Source organism: Protopterus annectens, chromosome 10.part0 (assembly GCF_019279795.1).
Source record: "Protopterus annectens isolate FY-2018-M chromosome 10.part0, PAN1.0, whole genome shotgun sequence".
Lineage (NCBI taxonomy): Eukaryota > Metazoa > Chordata > Ceratodontiformes > Protopteridae > Protopterus > Protopterus annectens.
The window spans coordinates 36,456,280-36,477,849 of NC_056744.1; the positions used below are offsets into that span (position 1 = coordinate 36,456,280).

Here is a 21,570-nt window from a genome sequence, read left to right on the forward strand (position 1 = left end):
GTATACTTCAAATGAAATAAGACTGTAACACACACATACATGTATTTTTGTTTGTTCATTCAGTTATAACACAGATCAAGTTACGTAAACTCCAACAATATATCACCACCACCACTACATCACTGGTGGTATCATTTTCTATTTAAATGGATCACACTATCATGGATTTTCTGCAGCTGCTCAGTCAAAGTAATCTGAGAGATCTTCTATAATGTCCTCATGTCTGCAGGCCTCTATTGGGCCTCCTTCTGATACCACAGAGGAAACCACACATAATGGACTTCATAAATCTGAAATACCAAAATGTGATGTTATGTTAATTCTTAAAGTAGCACAGATTTGGAATTATGTCCCTAAATACTTTGTGTATTTTATTTTTTTAATTAAACATGCCCCACTATACGGAACCTGATAAGACTGAAATTCCACATAGAAAAATGCATTAGAAGATACATCAAGATTTGTAAACAAAGTAGCATTTGTGCTGAATATTTGATGTCAATAAACGAACAGCAACAAATGTACAAGAACATACCAGCTACAATCAGCAAAATGAGTGTAGTTCGCATACACACAAAATGATGCAAAGCAATTTAAAGTTCGTTAATTAAAAAATGATGGAACTACATTCATAGACTCAGCAGTGTATACCAAAGGCAGGAGAGAAGGCACTTTGGCCACGGTACCAACAGCAATACAGACACAACCCTGTGGCTGTCTCTAACAACTCATGCTACCAAATAGGAACATGTTCGGAATATTGAAATGAAGCTCAGTACCCTGTTCTTATCAACTGCAAATTAAAATGTGTATACAGTAGACACAGAACATGAATTTGAAGTCAGAGTTAAGCACAGATAGAGTGCACATCATTGCTGTATGCCCACTCCCCATCAGAACAAAGCACTGTTCAAATCCTTCACAGTTCAGTGATAACTGAGTATGGAACAGAGGCAAATTAAAACACAGATTCCTGGTCAAGGGAGTATACAACCGGGTCCATCCATTCATCTAATAAATGTTTTAAATTGGCTAAAGAATTATCTTGTTGTATAAACAGAAGAAGTTTATTCCACAGTCATGCCAATTAAACTAAAGGTATATCTGGTCTTAAACTAGTTGTATACATATTGATCTTAGTTTTGTAGATTCTACACCCCTATAATTAGATTTAGAGTTTAGTAATTCAGAATCCATCTTTGTTCAAAACTCTTCATCATGAAGTGGCATAAAAGCCAAATGCAATTTACCTCATGTGCTTGCAGCTAATAACATAAAGTTATATTTCAAGAAACAGCACATGAACAGCATGTTTGTCTGTCTGTTTGTGTGTCCTAAAAATAGTATTTGTACAATGACAATGTCAAACAACTTGACTGCATCTGTACCCCTGAGATGTAGTGGGGTGTCTGCAGCTATTAAAAGTGTGCATATACCATTAAATGTGAACATCCAAGTAGCTTCTGTACCCCAGGAAGTACTGGAGTATCTACATCCATCAAAAGTGTACACATTGTACCAAGAGTGCATGGCATGGCAACCTATGTGCCGCGAAATTGTAGTATCACTCATCCAGCTCACATGCATCAAACGCTCATAACTAATGGATCGGGGACAAAGATAGCATTTTATTTGAGACAAACACCCTAAATCAAAGGGCACCTTTTGCATATTAGTGGTATTCAGCTAAACAGCTGGTAGAATAAGAACAAGATTTGACTAAATGACTAGTGTTAGAAAAATTACTCTCTCCCCTTTTCTCACAGCTGGGGTAAAAACCAGTCCACAGAGTGCTTCCCCCTCAATATATAAAAACACTGAAGCCCTACTAACTGGATATTGCAAATTAAAAATCAGATACCATACCAGCTACAAGTTGTATAATATACAAGGGATTATTCTCTCAAGCATGGGCCTACAGGAAGAGAAATTGAAGCATTAAGGTCAAGTCACAGGGAGAGACAACATAAGGCAGGCACTACTAGAAGAAAAGGATAGATGGAATTTACATCTGCAGACAAGAAGCAAAGATACCATGACTACAATTGCTCTGGCATGTAAATTAAAAGAAGAAAATCAATGGATTCAAATAACATGAAATGGATTAAATCAGAAGTTGAGTAATTCTGCAATTATAGGTGCATTTGGTCTGAAGATGGTCAAATAATTTCTGTAAACTTGAACAGAATAGCAGAGGAAATGCTTAAATAAGTAGCAGCTGCAAGCTGAATCTCCATATTTTTAAATGTGTTAAATAACCCAGGGCTGAAGCCTATATAACACAGACATGCCCTAGTTTTGAAGTCCCATGCTAAACTGTTTGCCTGATCAGCATAGCGATTTGATAAAGCAGTCTGTGACCTAAACAGAGATAGTGGCATGGAATGTGTTTTGCAGATCCAGGCAATTAAGATACGTTCTGTGTGGGATGTTCTGATAGACCTTGCTATTTCAGAGTAAGTGGAAACCATTTTCTCAGAGTAGGGTTATACTGTACTATATTTGTAAGCACAATATTTTCAAACATTGGTTTTGATAATCTCATCTTTTGAGTGGTAGATGTGTTCCTTTTCAAACATCTGGAAAGAGGTATCCTTTGGTTCTGTGTAGCAATCTAAATAGGTATTTGGTACTAAATGTTGAAGTTCTGACATGTACCTGAGAGAAATAACTACTTCAAGTATACATCCTACAGTGGGCAAGAAATGATAATGTCATCTGGTAGAAATTCTTCCATAAGAAATTTGGTTCTAAAGTAGCCTAAGGCTCCATTCCAAGACAGATATGTGATGTATGTCACTGTTTTGATGTTGATCACATCCAAAATAGATTACATACCCATTTCTACTCTGAGGAAGGTGCTGTACAGAAACATTAATTTGATGTCACTGGGATTTTATATCATCCCTAAGCACTCATCCTGCACTGATGGATGCTAAAGCTTGTTAATACTTCAGCCTTATAGACATTGATGGTTTATACTGGTGGAACTAATGCCAACATGTCCACCCACTGAAACAGCTCACTGTTTCTACAATGATGCCATGTACTGATATACCCAATAAATAACACAGGCCCTAGAATGAAGATTTGGAATACTTCAGAACTGATAATTTGTGGAGAAGGTACTGCAAACCATTTTACCTTTTTGCTGTGTTTGAGATAACTGTGAAACCAGAGGTTGTCTTGAGAAGAAATAATAAAGAGCATGAGGTTTGTAGATTTCATATGAATGGCTTGCAGGATCAAAAGCTTCTAGAACATCAAAAAATGAAGCTGTAGTGATAATAATAAGGTCCACTGCTGAATGTCCCCTCAGATAATGAGGGACACAGGAGGGCAACACTAACTCTGTGCCCAGGTGAAAAACATGTTGTTACACTGTGTGGCATTCTGTAGTAAGTGGTGGTGCCTTTTCCAATTCTGTTATTTCCTGTTTGAGTGTAAAAGAGGTTAACACTGTAAGCATGGCAACAACCTAAGAATAGTCATCACACTTGCTGTTTTAGTATTTCTGAAAGGATACCCCTTCAACAATACCATAAATATGGCAGCTAAGCATTACCCTGTATAAGTTGCAATACTTCCTAGGGTAATATTTTCATCACTTAAAAGGACATTGTACCCAGCATTCATGGGTGCCGAGTATTTTCTTGCTACATTTCACTTGTATATTCAGTACGAACTTTTGTAAGTTAGTTGAACTAACAGAACCTGTTATAAACTGTTATAGCACAAGGTTCCAACAACACTTACATAAATACATGCATACATGCATATATATATATATATATATATATATATATATATATATATATATATATATGGTTTGGGTCTATATTAGATGAGCGACCGTTCTAATGTTTGAATCATAGATGGTCGGCATGATATGATCGAATGTCGGAAAGGTCGAAGGTGAAAGTCAATGGCTTTTCACAAGCAGAATGGGAAATTTTCCCTTTCTGCACTGAAGTGCATTCTCAGAGTTGGTATATTTAAGTAGAGAGGTGTAGGGGGCACAGGGGAGGGCTTGCCCCCCTGCATAGAGCGGTAAGGTAAGTTTTTTTTTTTTTTTTTTTTTTTTTATTATATAGTCAATGTTTCATGCAGCGGTGGTATGGCAGTAGCGTTGTTACCTCACAGCAAGAGGTTCTCCCATTAGATTCTCAGCTTGGCTTGGGAGTGCCTTCTGTGTGGAGTCTGCATGTCCTCCCTGCGGTTGGGTAGTGTTCGAAAGACATGCGTGTGTAAATGGGCGTGCCTTCATTGAAGGTTGGGCGTCGAGCTGGCACCTCGGCATTTCGTAAAAAAAATCTACTGCTAATCATTAGCGGACCAGAGTTCCACTGTGGTGACCCCTTACAGGGAAAAAGCCGAAAGAACAGCATTATATAGTCGATGTTTCGAACTTCGCTCATGTGAGGTTCAAAGTTTTGAAACTTCGACTATATAATATAGACCCTATGGTTTACCATTAAAGTTATGAGTGAAGGTTTGCTGACCATGGGATGTTGAATTACGGTTGGCTAAATCCATGTCACCAAACCATCATGTGTGCGAGCCCCGCATTCAGTGAATGCACTCTGCATTCATACATATGTGGTTGACCTTATTACAAGAGATCACAGTACAGTGCGGATCAGGAAATGTACCCTTTTCCCCACTGTAATGTGATCTCGGAGTTGGAATATATAATTTGCAGGGAGTATGGGGTGAAGGAGAGCTTCCCCCCCTGCAAAAACATGTAGTTCAGTGTTGTGCAGTACGTTTGTACTGCTGACAACCTGAACTTACATTACTGTTGTGTAAGGTGCAGGGGTCACAGTATGTCAAATAATGCCAAATTTGAATAATCAGCATGATGTTTGATGTACTGACCAAGGTAGTTTCTGTGTTCGGTGGTGTGGGTCAGTGAAACGAACATTTGTGTTTTTTGATAGTCGCAATTTTGATAGTAAACCTATATATATATATATATATAAATATATATATATATATATATATATATATATATATATATAAATATAATTTTAATATATTCACTGTTATAAGAAGGTATATCCATTAGAAATGCATTGATATATATATATATATATATATATATATATATATATATATATATATATGTTTAGTAAAAACTATTAACTGTGCCCCCCACACCCCCCCCCCTTATTTAATATTCTCACTCCAGGGTTGCACTGCAGTGGGGCAGGGGCTATATTCCATTTCTGACCAAATGAACTTCGACCAAGTGAGCTTTCAGTGAAGTGAACTGCCTGGAATCATTTTCGACCAAGTGTATGGAATCCATATATACATACATATACATACATACATACATACATACAAATAATTCAGGCACAGGCCATAATACCCTTCTAGCCTGCCAGTATGCCAAAACCATCATTCCTGTCATTACTGTCGATGTTATTCTTAACAATACCTAAACTAGTGCTTGCTTTAATATAATTTGATAGTCTATTCCAAGTGTCAGCTACATTCTTAGAAAATCATTTAGTACATCTTTCATTCCTATGTAATCTCCTACATTACATAAGTTGTCCAATGTTTTTCTACTACTTTTGATAACCACAAGCATTTGAACCAATAAACCATATAATGAATATGAATTAATTGTAATAACTCCAAAATCGCAAACACTATGTGAGCTTGCATTGTCAAGGTACTATATGACTTTAAATTTTAACTAGATTTTAATTGAATTAATGGTACACAGTATAAATAATCAAGTAAAATGATGTGGAGATATCTGATGAAGTCTTGTTATCCAAGGCGAAAGCGCTCATTCTGTTGTTAAAGAATAAAATATTTGGCTACCATCGGTGGATTTCGACCTCTGTTTCTGACTTTGGAGTTATAACCACAAGCATTCACAGAGGTAGCTGTCTCTAAATGCTCTCCATACCTGAATAAGGTTTTCTCTTAAATATGTATATGATACATTGCACAAGTTCTATATGAGTCATTATATAAGTTCAGATATTTCAATCTTTCATTATAACTTAAACATTCACATCCATGGATGCCCTTGGTATATTTCCTCTGTACTCATTCCAGTTTAATAATAATGCTGGTTTTCTTTTAAGGTTTTTACATTCTTATTCATTACTCAATTTTAGGTAAGAGTAACTTACAAAGCACTGATTTTATAATTTCTGAGTTCCTAGCCTTTATAAATCTTTTTATGCACTCTATAATTTTATGGCTATCATTAACCAATTGGTAATATGATTAGAAAAACTCAAAGTTGGATCTATCCATATTCCCAGGTCCTTAAGTGAATCCACAGTTCTAATCACTGTGTGCTGTATGAAATATCTGCCCTTCAATGTTTGTTATGTTTAGTTTTTGTTATATTTATAAGAATATTATTATTTTGTGCACAACTGTTCAGCTTATTGAAGTTATTTTGCAGGCATGCCCCATCCATAGCAGATATAAGCAGTTTTCCCATTTTCAAGCCATCTTCATACAGATAGCTAAGCACCTCAGATAAAAAAGATAAATTACAAAAAATACAGCCTGAACAAGTATAGGTCCAGGGCATAGCCCTATGAGCTGTGGGAAATTCCAACTATAACCCAGAATTTCACCTGTCCAATTGTTGTAACATACTAGGCATGTCATACCTGAAAGCCATGCAGCTATCCATCTTGCCAAGTTTACATTAATATCTAGTTGTTGTCATTTATTGATCAGTGTTTTGTGTATGAATCTATCAAAGGCTAAATATAACACTGCATAAATTGCATCACAACACACTTTTTTGTCTATAGTTATTATTATGCTGTTAAAGAACATCATGTTACAGGCAGTTATTAATCTGCTTTCAGCATATGCATACTGGTATATAGTTTCAAGTCTTATTTTTCCAGTTCTGACAACAATATTGTCCATTATTTTTCCACAAAAATAAAAATAAAGTAGTCTTATGGGTCTGTATGAATTTTGGCTTGTCCTGTTCCCATTTCCTGTAAAGACAGGTTTAACAAGCACACTTCACCCATTTCCTGTAAAGACAGGATTAACAAGCGCACTTGACCCATTTCCTATAAAGACAGGTTTAAGAAGTGCACTTCACTGACAATGTGGAGTGGGACTACAGCAGGTTTGCTTACATTTCTCCTTTATATTTAGGGTTACCACCTGCCCTGCTTTGCAAGGGACAGTCCCTCTTTGGGTAGTTGTGTCCTGCAAAAAAACCCTACAAAATGGCAAATGTCCTGAGATTTTAGGACAAAAAATATTTCCCAAGATGTCTTTAATAGTTGCATAAAACAGTTATTTTGTATCTGAAACACCTAAATGCTATATGAAACAGCATAAGCAGCTCAAATTCTATAAGAATGAACTTTTATTTGTGCAAAAAATGTGAAGTTCTGTACTTTGCACTGGCCGTGGGTATATTTTGTTCTGCAAAATTTCACATTTCTACGAAAAATGTCCCACTTTGGGCATTTGAAAAGGTGGCAACCCTATTTATATGCACCCCAATAACTTCTAACCTCACAAATAGTATACATGCATTAAGTACATCAAGGGTATTGTGTCTAAGTTGAAGTGAGGTGCTCAGATAAAAGCCCTTTGTTAATTACATAACGTGCTGCACAGGAACCCTGAAATGCTTGTTTTTGGGCACTGAAATAAATGACTTCAGATGGTATTTTTCATTGATTCGTACTTTGCATGGTTTGTAAATACCTGTGATGATAGGAGGTACTGCCAGCCACACCAGGGAGAAGTAGGGCAGTGATTGTGTATGACTTGTGCCAGCACAGCTAGCTGGAATTTTATAAATAATTGTATGTCATTAGTATATCAACCTGATCTGTACAGATGCTTGTGCTGAAAATGAATTTATGAGCTTTGCTTGTGTTAATTGTGTTAAAATGAATCAACAATGCACCCTGCTGATACGAATAGAAATGTACATGTATTATTGTATCTGAATTAAATGTATATGTTTTAATAGAGGACACTGGCACATCAATGGTTAACCAGATGACCTAACCCTACAGCTGTAGCAGTCTTATTGGGGATCTAGAGGGAGACAGATATAGAGACATCCAGACCCTGGGCTGAGTGTGTTCCCTGTGTGCTCTTAAGAGAAACTGTACTTGATGCAAAGGTGTCTGCATCTGGAAATACTGATTGTAACCATTTGTATTCCAAGTGCACATCCCTCTCCAGTGTCAGTGGTGGGGATTTAGGCTCCTTGATTACTGGCCCAGGGTGGGGACAACACATATTGGTGCCCATCACATACTGGTAGCAGTGGTGGGTGTCACAATACCCATCCATGCTTGAAATTCAGGAGAATTATTCCTCAGGCTCCAGGTATTTTACTTCTTAGGTAATTGTCCTGGCAATGCTCATGAGGAGGTAATGACACAATTAAAGTACAACATAGAAGGATGAGAAATAAGCAAAGATGGACAGTCTATGAAATTTTTGTCAGCTGAGAGGTATGGTTGGGTTTTTATTACATATGAGGCTATAATATAACTACACCAAAGCAGTCCAGGTTATAGGTTATACAGGATTTACCAGTTTATTTCATGTTACTTAACATATTTGTGTCAGGGAAAAATATGGATAAGGCATATCCCAGTAACTCATTTTCATGCTTTTTACAGAAAGTTTATTAAGCATTAACTGGAAAAATCCTGGTCTTAGGAAGTAATCCCACCTGACTTGGGTCATGGTTGGAAAAAATCTCCAAACCAGTTCACAAAAATTAATTAAATACATAAACAGAAATGATAGCAGAGGCAGATAAAGTGAAAGCTCTTAAAGGATATGTAAAGGCAATTATGTATGTATATTGCAGGATCTAAAATCATTTCAACCACCTGATACCACCATCTGTTATTTAAATTATCTACACTGTTTACTTAGATTGTTTTATGTGCAGGTTTATCTATCTAATTTAGCTGATGGCTCTTTTTTATTGAGTCAAAGTGTTTATTTGTAAGTATCACATTCTCTATTTCCTATCCTGTATTATAGTCACATCATATGGAAAGGTAACCATTAACTAGAAATAAATGTGTCCTTTGCTACTTCCATTGCATTTGCACCCTAACAACTAGGTGGGACATCATTGTGTTATCATTCAGAAATGGATCGATCACAAGGAAGAACCTCTGATGGAGTGAACAAAATACAGGGCACAATAACAGGCACACAGCTCCACATCTAGAATACCAGGCATAAAATGTACCATGAGGCAGGATGGTGGGTCGGGCACGAGTTGACAAGTAGGAGTCATGCACAGGACACTATGAGCACCTTTTGTAATCCAGAGAAGCTAACTTTTATTCTTGTGCCCTTCTCTTGAAAACTATGTGAAATTTGCATCAGGCAGAGGAGAATGTGATTGCTATGAATATTTTAGAGGGCAAAGTGGATAATATTCATTATGGTCTTGTTTTCATGGTATATAATATCCTAGTTTGCCTTGCACAGCTGCACTGCAGCTTTTATTTTTGGACTTAAAGCACAGTTCCTGCCATACTGAGTCTATTTCACCCTCCACTATCTTATTAAATAGGTTCATAGGTTGGTACTAGGCTATCGCTCTAGGGCCTATACAAGCCTAGCCAAACAATTCCCTGGATATTTCTTCCCACAGTATTTACTTCCCTGGACCCCTGTCTAGCAGGGCGATTGACGTGATCCCCGAGGTGAATTTCCTATCTCCCATCCAATCATCAAGGTTCTTTTTGAAGAGGGCCAAGGAGGCACTCTGCTTGAAATGTATGGGCAGTCTATCCCAGAGTATGGGAGTCTCTGGGTCAGGAACCTATCCCTCCAGCATGTTTTGTTCATTGTGATGACAAGGTTTAGATCCCTGGAGCATGTGGCTCTGAGGGATTGGGATTTCTTTAAGTGGAGCATGTCCAACAGCTCAGGGTTTGACATGGCCTTGTATGTTAAACAGAGATCGTCTCTGAGTAGACGATATGCCACAGAGTATAGCTGGAGTTTTTTAGGCGGTCAGCATAGGGCATCTGCTTTGGGCCTGTGATTCTTTTAATGAGGTATTTCTGCGGCCTTTCCAGCTGTTGCAGATGTCTTGTGAGATACTTACCAAATGGGGTGTTGTACTCTATAATGGGTCTAATGAGGGATGAGTACAGTGGGACAATGACCTCCTTTTTTCTGGATGAAAAGCCCTTAGTGATGAGGTGTGCCACATAGAAGAATTTCCTGTCTGTTGTGGCAATGTGGTTATAGAAGGTGAGACCACTGTCAGACTGTGTCCCTAAGTCTCTCATCACACTTTCAGTGTTTAGTGTACTGCCACCTATGTGGTAATTCATGGGTACATGTTTTTCCCAAAGGGGATAACTATACATTTCTTGGCATTAAGCTTGAGCCCATGGCTCTGGTACCAAGCATCTGTTTCTTTAAGGCCCTTTTGTAGAATACCCACATCATTTGGGGATTCAATAATGGCTCCCAGTTTGCAGTCATCTGCAAACTTTGCTAGCCAGAGTCCCTTAGTGTTGGCCTGTACTTCAGAGAAGTAGATGCTGAACAAGAGTGGTTCTAGGTCTGAACCCTAAGGTACTCCACTTGTCACTTGTCTGGAAATAGATTTGGAGTAGGCTTCTTTTACAGTCTGGGTTCTGTCAGTAAACCAGTTGGCAACCCATCAAGTGATGTAGGGATTTATGCCCAGCTTAGTAAATTTATCTATGATTCCAGAGTGGGGGATGGTGTTGAAGGCCTTAGCGAGGTCCAGATCGGCTGTGTGAACTGCCTTACCCTCGTCCATAGCTCTGGAAACTGATTCAAAGAAGTCATTCAGGTTCAGGAGACAAGATCGGCCCTTCACTAACCCAAACTGGGTGGGGTCCAGTGTTTGAAGGTTGCCAATGTCTTTGTTTATAAGTTCCATGATAATGCGTTCCGTGCCCTTGCAGATCAGGCTCGTCAGACTGATGGGGCGATAGTTCCCGGGATCCAAGGCGGATCCTCCCTTGTGGAGCGGGATAACTGTAGCTGTGTGCCACTCAGTGGGCATGAAGCCTAAGGTGAGGCTATGATTAAACATGACACTTAGGTGAGGTGTCAGTTCATTTTGTAGTTCATGTAATACACAGCCCAGGATGTCATCTGGTCCCATGGATGCTGTATTCTTAGCTTTGGAGAGTGCGATTTCTACCTGTGTGGCCATGATTACCAGAATTTGGCAATCTTTTGGTATTGAGATGGGCCCTTTAGGGGGTGAGAGGGGGATGAAGTTGGCACTAAATCAATCTGCCAGGATATTGGTAATATCCTTGGGATCAGTATATTTAATGCCATTCTGTTGTAGCTCAGAGCAGATCTGAACATTGCCATTTAGATTCTTGACATAACTATAGAATGCCTTGTGGTTGCCTTTGGAATCTTTGGCAATTTTATTCTCGTAACTAGCTTTGGCGGATTTTATGAGGGATCTCAGCTTCTTACTGAGGCTGGTAAGGGAGTTTTTTGCATCCTGAGATTTTCCTCTTTTCTGCAACAGTTTCTTCCTTCTGTTGTATAGTTTGTTTATGGCAGGGGACCACCAGATTGGCTTCCTTTTTTGGAGGAGATTGTCTTGGTTCTATTTGGGATGGCACGATTCATGCATGAGTGGATGTACTCATACAGTGCCTTAGTGTAGGATTCAGCAGTCAAACTTTCAGCTCCCGTCTGCATGGGTACCATGAAGTTTGTCACTTCTGACTTAAGTAGCATGAAGTTGGCTTTGGAGAAGTTTTTTACGGAGGTTTCCTTACTGGGGGGGTGGGGGTGGGATGTGGGTGTCAAGGGTGATTTGCGTATGGTCAGACCTGACCAATGAGAGGGTGACCACTGGTGTGGAGCATCTTTCTCCCATGTTGGTAATGACCAGGTCTAGGATACTGGAGCCCTTGGTAGGACAATGGATTAGTTGATCCAGAGAGTTGGAATTTGTGAATTCCAAGAACCATTGGGAAAAGGTGTTGGTACCTGAGTAGTTTTCCCAGTTAATGGCAGGGTAGTTGAAATTACCCAGTATTAGGGTGTTTGGTTGTATCTTAATATTTTTCAGTATGTTTAGAAAGGTGTAGTGAGAATCTTGGGGCATGGTGGGGGATCTGTAGCAAGCAAGCTGCAATTTGGATTACAGTCTTACATAGTGTTAGTTGCACCTGGAGAATTTCAGATGCACTGTGTTGGGCAACTAGCCTGGAGGTGTGAATATCCTTGCTGAATATGGACACTCCTCCACATTTAGTGTTTCCAAAAGGTGACATCTCCTACAGGTGATTGTCATTCTTAGGGTTGGTAATATGTAATGCTCTTGAAACGTTTTGGTTATACGATGGATATGCAAACCTAAAACACTTGACTGGCTAATAAGCCTCTTGCACAGTAATGACAATAAGCAACATCTCATTGTACTGTTTAGGTAAGCCATATGAAAATATAATATTGTTATTGTTATTATTATTCTAACTAATTAATATAACAATAAAGAGGCAGTCTGTGATTGTATGTTACTGGGCAGTAATAATATTCCTTGAAGGCCAGCACTCTCATCTTTGCTGCATAATCTGACCCACTCAAGGAAAGATGTACCTACACAGTGGAGCACTCTGACTAGTACCTTCTTGCTTAATTAAATCTATCTTCATTTAAAACCATTTTGCCATTCTCCATTCATTTATCCATTGTATATGTCTGCATTCATCCAGTTCAGGGTCATGGGAAGCTAAATCCTATTCCAGCAAGTAACAGACACACAGGGCAGGATCCAATCCTGAATGGATGATAGTCTATCATAGGGGCATAGTGACATAAACACACACACACACACACACACACACACACACACACACACACACACACACACACACACACACACACACACTCACACACACAAACACTTACCTTAGCAGAATTTATCACTGTCATTTTTTTCTGATAGCATGCATCTGGAAGGTAACAATTTAAAATCTTGGAACACACATAGTTGTGTCTCAAAATGTGGAGAATAAATGGCTAAAAATATGGACTTGTATATAGTAAATCCACGATTGCCATTTATTATAATAATTCCTCTTCTCTGAGGTACTGTGATCTTGGAGTTGGTAAATATAAGCTTGGGTGCTGCAAAGGGACTTGCAAAAAACAAAAAAAAAAGTTTAAAGAAGAAGGAAATTGTTTGCTATTGACTTTTCTCATCCTGTATTTTTGGTCTTTTTTGTTTTTCACTGTCTCAGGATTTAGCAGTGCTAGTCTTGAGATTTTAATGGGAAGGCTGTCTGAAACGTTTGAGGAAACAAGAACTTCCAATTAAAAAAGTAAAATTCAAACTGCACACTGAGGACATCCCAGCCAAACATTGTTTAAGAATGAAGAGCATCAGGGGTAGAGCGCAGCGAAGATGGAGATGGTAGCGGATTGACTAGTCAGCTGAGACAGAACAGAGCAAGCATGAACAGAAGACAAGAAGAGGCCAGTGAATAGGATATGGTGGGGAAATGAAAGGGGAAGGAAGGAAGGAAGGAAGGAAGAGGATAGTAGAACGTGGAGAGAGGTTGTCACAGGAATATGGGCAACTTGATCGGGGAAGAGTAAAAGAGAGAGATTACAGTCATGAGACAGAGAACTAAGATAAGGAAACCAGGGTGCAAGGGCAGGTTCAGAGAGCAGCAACACGTGATGAAAGGAGAGAGAAAGAGAAAATGACTGAGCTGGCTAAACAGGGGCTATCATGACAGGGAGGGTCCCTCTGTCAGATGACAGAGGTAGAGATTGAAAGAGTTGGGAAAGTGGAAAGACTTTAGGAAAAATACTGAAGCAATGGGAAGTAGAAAAGGTACAATGTAGCAGGAGGCCAACAGCACAGTCTGTGAGGACAACTGTGGGTGGTAAACCAGATGGGAAAAGTTTGCAACCGTACCTCTCAACTGCCCAGAATTTCACAGAATGTCCAGATTTTGTTCTCATATTGTTGGTCTGTTCCCCATAAAAAAAAAATATGTGTTTTTTTTCTGGCATCGAGGACTGAATTCACTAGATAATGACAAACAGACTTAAGTTTTCAGAGTTCTTCAAATGCATGCTAATTGCAAGACTTGTTATTATAGCAACTTACTAAGTTTATGAGCAATATTTAAAATCTGTCCCTGATTTTGGGCCTGTGTCTCAACCGACCTCCCACCCCCAACCCCTCACCCCCCCCCCCATTATTTTCAGCTTTGTCCAGAATTCTTGCACATAGCAATTGAACTATATGGTTGCAACCAGGAAGTGTAATGGCACAATGCAGGAAGTGAAGAAGGCAATAGCTGCAGTGGAGACAGGAGAGAATGCTGGGTACCTGGACACTCTGTTCTCAGGTGTATTAAGAGTTCTGGCAAAGAGCAAGGCTCAGATCACATTACAATGAAGCCAGTCTTGAGCTTAGATTTGAAAAGGCATGGGATAAGGTAACCAAGGTGGTCAACAAGGTGAAGGGGAGCATGAATGTTGTGGTGCATGTTGGCACCAATGGGTACTTGTTGAAATTCTAAGGAATGTGAGACTATTAATTACTCTAAAACACAGGGTACAGAAGTGGAAAGAAAGGGACGTAGAGATGAAGGGGCCCAAAGTAAGCATGCAGAAGTTCAAGAAAATATCTGATGGCTAAAAAGGCACTATTTGAAATGGGGTTGGCAGGTGGGGCCAAGAAGGACAGCAAATGATTTTCAAAGGAATATGGCAGAAAATAGGAAGGGATGACATACCTAATTAGCCTGAACACAGATGTGAGGGAGATCATGGACGAGTGGGAAAAAGCAGAGGTACTGCATGAAAACTTTGCTTCATTTTTCACAAAATAAAAAAATTAGAAACAGGAGGGCATCATGCTTGTGGAATGTGGATCAGAGATTAAAACAGTGATAAGAAGCCAGGCTGGGCAGACTGAAGGTGGAGAAGTAACTGGCTGCCTTTAGAAAGAATAAAAGACAGTGGTCAGGAGGATTGTCTTCCAGGGCCTGCAAGAAGCTGGCCAATGTGCTACAGATCCCCTGATGGAGGGCCTATGCAGGTCATTGACCGAAGGCAAAATGCCTGAGGTGTGGAGACAGAGACTGCACATCAAATACCATTTTACAAGAACCAGGGGGGGGGGGGCATGGACAAATCTGGGGAACTACTAGAAAATTAGCCTAACAGGCATAGCAGGAACAATTGTGGAGGAAATATGGCTGTTAACACACAGGATTTAAAGCTATGAGCTGTAAAGCTGCTTCCTGTGGTCCAGGGTTTGATTCTCACAGCTTTGATTTACCTGCTGTGTGACTTTAAATAAGTCACTTATCCATACAGTCCTCCCATGATGAGTCTGAAAGAAGGTGCATATGGGTCAGTGCTCTAGTTTGGTTAGCAATAAATAAATAAACGCAAAGATACACAGGTACATACACGTACAGACACACACACACACGCACACACACACACACACACACACACACACACACACACACACACACACACACACACACACACACATATGCACACATATATGGATGCATGCATCCTGAGTAAAAGACTTGTTGCTGTCCAAGAAGACAAAGGTGTCCAGCACAAGAACCACCAAGGGTTCTTGAAGGAAGGGACTGTCAATCAGATGTTATCCAGTTTTATAACTAGCTTACAGGAGAACTTAACAGAAGAGTACCAGTAAAAGTGATCTACCTGGACTTCACTGAGGCCTTTCACTTGGTCCTACACAGGAAGTTACTAAGACAATTGAAGATGCTGAGAGTTAAAATTAAAACAGATAAACTGGATAGCTGCATGGTTAAAGGGGTAGGAACACAAAGGTTTGTGGTGAGGGCAATGATGCTGGAATAAAGAAAAGAAAAGAAAAACATACTGAAGTATCACAGTGGTCAGTCCTGGGTACAACACTTCACTGCATTCATTTCTGACATAGCTGAGGAAAGAGAAAATAGGCTCAGGTTGCTTGATGATGGCACAATTTTAGGTGCAACATTGGAGGATGGGGATCAGATTCTAAGGAAGGATCTGGAAAGGCTGAACAAGTAACAAGACAGGTGTCAGTTGTGATTCAGTCCTCTGCTGAAGAAGTTGAAGATGCTGCATTTACAAGCATGTATTTTTCCTTTAGAGATTTTAGCAGCCAAAGAATTGTAGGTGCTACTTAGATGACCACCATCACTGAGGTAGGGTTTAGATGTGCTTAATTTACTTCACTTACTTTTCAATGTGGTTTTCTAAGGCCACTTTTAGATGTAACCCTTTATTATGGTAGTGTTTCAATGTGATTTCCATTAGCGGGGTGGTGTTTAGATGTGGGCTTTTTACTAAGGTGGGATTTAGATATGTTGCCTATTGTCAATGTGAGCTCTACATGCAGGTGTCAGCAGACCCACTGTTTGAACCTCATCCTCCACTCCCTAAACTATTCTGTTTGCATTCATGACAACTAATCCGCAAGCACATTTGTAAGATGCATACCTAACTATCACATATATTAAACAAGAGGCAAACATCAAGCTTCTCCCACTGCTTACTATCACAATATAGTAGGTCTTGCACATAATAAATAAATTGCATAGCTGTAAGAGCACAGCAGTGTACATTAAACTTCAAAAAAAAACAAAAAACTCCTACTGCTTTCTGTGTACAGTAGTTTCCTTGGCAACATGTCACTCTCTCAACCAGCTTACCAGCAATCTTCATAAATTGTTCAAAGTTCTCCTGGGATTCCATTTCATATTTGCCAGTGAATGCCATGGTGCAGAAAGTCTGAAGCGATTCCTTCTTATGCAGATGATTATGTGAAAAGAAGCAGTACCAGGCCGAGTGATGGAGAGTTACACCTCTGCTCTAATAAAGAATTTCTTATCTCACCATCAGGGCAGAGTCCATGCACTACCTTTCATTTGTGTTACTCAGTAACTAAATAAATTATACCTTTGTCCCCGACAGTATTAAACTGTTTGATCATTGTAATTACTAGTATAGATAGGAGGACATTAAGAACCATGAAGTCAGTATTATAAAGATTAAGTCATTCTACATGTTAGTTGATTGCATTTCTAAATGTAAAGCTAATTTAACAAATAACTGGCTGTCAGACCATGTGGTGATGGTACAAAGTCCTGAGAGAAAGGTGGAGGGAGGCTGCCCCAGACATATGCAATAGAATACACGTGGAAAGAAGTAAACCAGGTACCTCAGAAAGGGGCAGATACAGATTCAAGCATATCACGCCAGGGAAGAATGGAAGCTGACAAGCACATTGTATTAGTAATGGACAAAAGTGAATCAGACATGGGTTGCAGTGATAGTAGGGGGGTAGATAGTGTGAAGTGCTCATACACCACAGTGAAGTGAAGCAGCAGGATCAGCATCTGCTGTATACAGCAAACCTCTAACCACTTCCTTTTAGTGTAGTGTTCAGTGAGTTATTTTTGGTAGAATCGACACTGAATCAGAAGAAACATGATCAATTACTGTAGCATCAGTGTTGGTGGCATCATATATACCTCATCCTGTACTTCACTCCTCTCTGTTCCTTTAGAAAGGACATTACTTTGTTTTATCATTTTAGATAACTGGACAACATTTTTGCAGGCATCCAGAATTAAAATGGATTCCTTTTGTTTTGTTTTTTCAGAGATGCATAGATAAGGGTGGACAGAAACAGCTATACGAGTACAACTGAATGTACAGAACATTTTAGTGTGTGTGTGTGTGTGTGTGTGTGTGTCTGTGTGTGTGTGTGTGTGTGTGTGTGTGTGTGTGTGTGTGTGTGTGTGTGTGTGTGTGTGTGTCTGTGTGTGTGAGAGATAGAGACAGAGAGAGAGAGAGAGACACACACCAGCACATGTCACGACTGTACAAAAATACAGATGTGTTTTGGATATGTTGTTTCATGCCTTTAATTCCCCATTTTGGAAATGTGAAAACACATTGCATATTGTACTGGAATACACCACATAGCAAGAAAAGGCATTATGCCTCAGTAAAAAGAAATTGGGTATACATAGTGCTTATTACCAATGACAGTATGTTTCTGGCCATCAAAATATGCAATGACAACAATAGTATGTTTCAGGATGCACAGATAAACGTGAGGTAGATCCACCCATGATGGTTGCAGATCATTAATGATTCTTCTGACATTCTGAGCAGTGAGTTACAATAACGCTATAGAGTGCATAGTGAAAACTTCTGCAGACTGATTACACAGCTTGGTGTGCATTGGAGATCCTCTTAGAGTAGCCTTCAGCATGTCCTGTCATAATGACAAGCTCTAGATAATTTCTTATTTGTTAGTGATGTTATGTGGGATGTTGGATTACAGTTATGTAAGAAATCCTGAGGAAGTCTAATTATATGTAAGAATGCAGGAAAAGGAAGAGCTGAGGCACATGCACTGAACAATATGCATTATCATGCCATAGCCCTAGTCACACAGATCACAACATAAATTGTCATCCTGCATCACAAGAACATGCATAGTACAATATCCTACCACATCAGACTTCATTGCAGGAAGCTATGTGTATGCCTAAGATGCCATATAACATGCACAAGATCCTTAACATTAACTACTGCCTAACAATCAGTGCATACAATTCATATAATCACTAGATATGCAAATTCTATCTGCATATCATGCCATTCCATACAAAATGTATTGTTTACATCTCACAACATACTACATTTTTAAGATTATATACACATACATACTCTCTGCACTTTAAATTTATTGAAAACAGTTTAAAACACCCCTAACATGGGACAACCCTGCAGACAGCCTACAGTATTCTTAGTCTTAGAAGACTTCTTGCTTACAATCAGCAATGTGCCATGACCTACAAAACAATAAACATATATCTTGTAGCATGTCTTGCCATGGAACACACTGTGAGTATAGCTGCAGCACACATAACACACACACACACACACGCACACACACACACACACACACACACACACACACACACACACACACACACACACACGAGCGCATACTTGCACACAATTGCACACATGCTCATGTGACCTAGGAACATATCATACACAAGAACAACAGCAAGGCCTGTCATGCACTATTTCTCAAATACAGATTATAGCACATTCAGATATGAGGTGTACTAAGCATGTGAACAGAATATGCTGCTAAGCAAAGGCACATGTATATACCTATAAATGCACCAAAACCCTAAACATCATATACAGTTCACAACATACTTTGTTATATAATATTCATGTGTAAGGTTCACAGAATGCATAGCCATGCCTCCTCACTCACACAATGCATTTCTAAGCAGCACCCTTGTATTTATTTCACAGACTCTATGACCATTCAGTGCCCGATGTGCATTCTATAACCTGATACACTTTTCACCACCTACTGCAAACAGCCCACATCAAGCACAAACATTCAAAAAAGACATAATGCAACACTGCACGCAGGTAGTACATAGATGCCCTGAAATGCAACAGCTGTGTATACAAATTACACCAGTTCCCACCACAGAATCTTACATGTATACAGCCTACAGAGTGCCATGTCATGCATGTAACACTCAATAAGTACCTCCATGCAGCTCTGAATTTAAGCATTCTTCAGCATGCCCTGCTGTGCAGTACAGGAAAATCAGAAAGAAGACACTGTCCTATGTAATGCTTCACACACAGATAGTCCTTCAGAAAATCAAATCTTATCTTCCAGCATAAAATGAAATAGAAGCAGCCAGGGTGTATTCAAAATATAATCCTTTATTAATTCAGCAGTAATGGTAATAGACAAACAATTAGACAAGTGTCAAAGTTAATTAAACATGTTTGTCTTCTTTTTGAGTAGTGCTGACTGTCATGGGTCTTCTTTCAAATAATCCATCTCTCTCTTTGCTGGATGTCCGCATTTCCTCTTGCCTTCTTCCTGTATGCCCCAGAACTTCTTCACAAGTGTCTTCTGCTTTCATGCATATGGGCCTAGAACCCCTGTAATCTGTTATTTTTGACCTCTGCAATTGGAGCTATTTGGACTTCTGCTGTGATGTCCTCATTTCTTTATCTGTTCCACAGTGTGCATCCTACCACCCATGTCAGGCACTTCATCTCCATCAACTCTGCCTTTACTGTCCTGGTTTCTGTACCATACAGCAGTACTGGTCACCCCACTGTTTTGTACACCTTACTTTTCAGCTTATTTGACATTTGTCTCTCATACACTACCCCCGACACTCTGTGCCGGTTGACTGCTGCCCCTCTGATTCTATCTTTGACCTCCCCTCTCAGACTTCCCTTCTCAACAGCCACCCCTCCCAGATACTTGGAAGCTGTTAACCACTTCCACTGTTTTCCTTTGTATCTCATTTCTCTGGTTCTTTTGTTTTCCCCCTTTCTCTGCAATTACAACTGCATTATCTGTACTCTTTGTCATTCCCTCGTGCCTTCAGCATTTCATTCCATTTCCCTATCATTTGCCGATGTTCTTACTCATAGTCTGCCATAATGCCACATGATCTGCCTACAGCAGCTTTGTTGATCAGTGCAGTCTGTCACCAGTATGAGCAGCATGGGGCACACAACTTAATTCTGATGCACACCCATTTATGAGTCCGAACACTCTTTATATGTACGTCCTTGTGCCCGAATTCTACCAATGTTTCTGGGACTTTAAATCATTGCAGGATTGCCCAAGCAGCTTTCTTAGGATCTTGTCATATGTTTTCTACAAGTCTAGGAGTGCCCAGTTGGACTCGTTCTTCATTTCTAGCTTCTTCTCACCTATCTGTCTCACTTCAAACACTGGGTCAGTTGTGCTGCATCCTGATCCGAATCCGAACTGCTCATTTCCAATCTTACTTTGTGCTACTCTGTTTATTCATTTATCAGTCACCTTCTCTGGAACTTTAATGCAGTGTGACAAGAGATTGATACCTCTGTACTGCTCTCAATTGCGGATGCCCTCTTTGCTCTTGTCAACTGCCACTTGAATGCTTATTGTCTAGTCATATGGGATATGCCTTTCTCTCCATGCTTATGTGAGTACCCCCCTGGTGTGATGTCTCCCCTAACACACCCAACATCTTTATCATATCTGCTGTGACCTCATCTAAGCCTGCTGCTTTCCCTGACTTCATTTTCCTCAGTGCTGTTATTACTTCTTCTAGGGTGGGCTCCTCTTCTTCTTTCATCGTAGGCTGTGTCTGGGGCTGTACAGCATCTGTTGGGTTTTCTTCATTCAGAATCTACTCCTTCCATCTGTCTTTGATGCCATGTGGACTGGTGAGTAGGTTGTTGCTGCCATATCTTAGGAAGAGTATCTGATGACTACCTTCTTTATCTCTGTCTTTTCCTTGCAATCTGATAGTTTTCCTTGAGCCATCTACTGTGTCACTTTCCAGTAGCTGGCTGAGTGTCTCTGATCGATGTCATGTTCTTTGCTATTACAACTGCTCTCTTAGCCTCTTTGTTAGCCATCCAGTACTTAGTTTCTTAGCATGCTTCGACTTTTCTATAAACTAATAAAACACGAAGTATTCG

At 39.6% G+C, this 21,570-nt stretch overlaps 1 protein-coding gene across 1 annotated transcript in view; it reads right to left on the minus strand.

Moving 5' to 3' along the window:
• The window catches only part of LOC122812772 (fatty acid-binding protein 1, liver-like), a 28,100-nt gene extending 11,246 nt beyond the window's left edge, over positions 1-16,854 (minus strand). The window contains exon 1 of the mRNA XM_044084846.1: positions 16,731-16,854. Coding sequence (XP_043940781.1) covers positions 16,731-16,797 — 67 coding nt within the window. The 5' untranslated portion in view covers positions 16,798-16,854. The remainder of the gene's footprint in view (positions 1-16,730) is intronic.
• Positions 16,855-21,570: the final 4,716 nt, after the last annotated feature.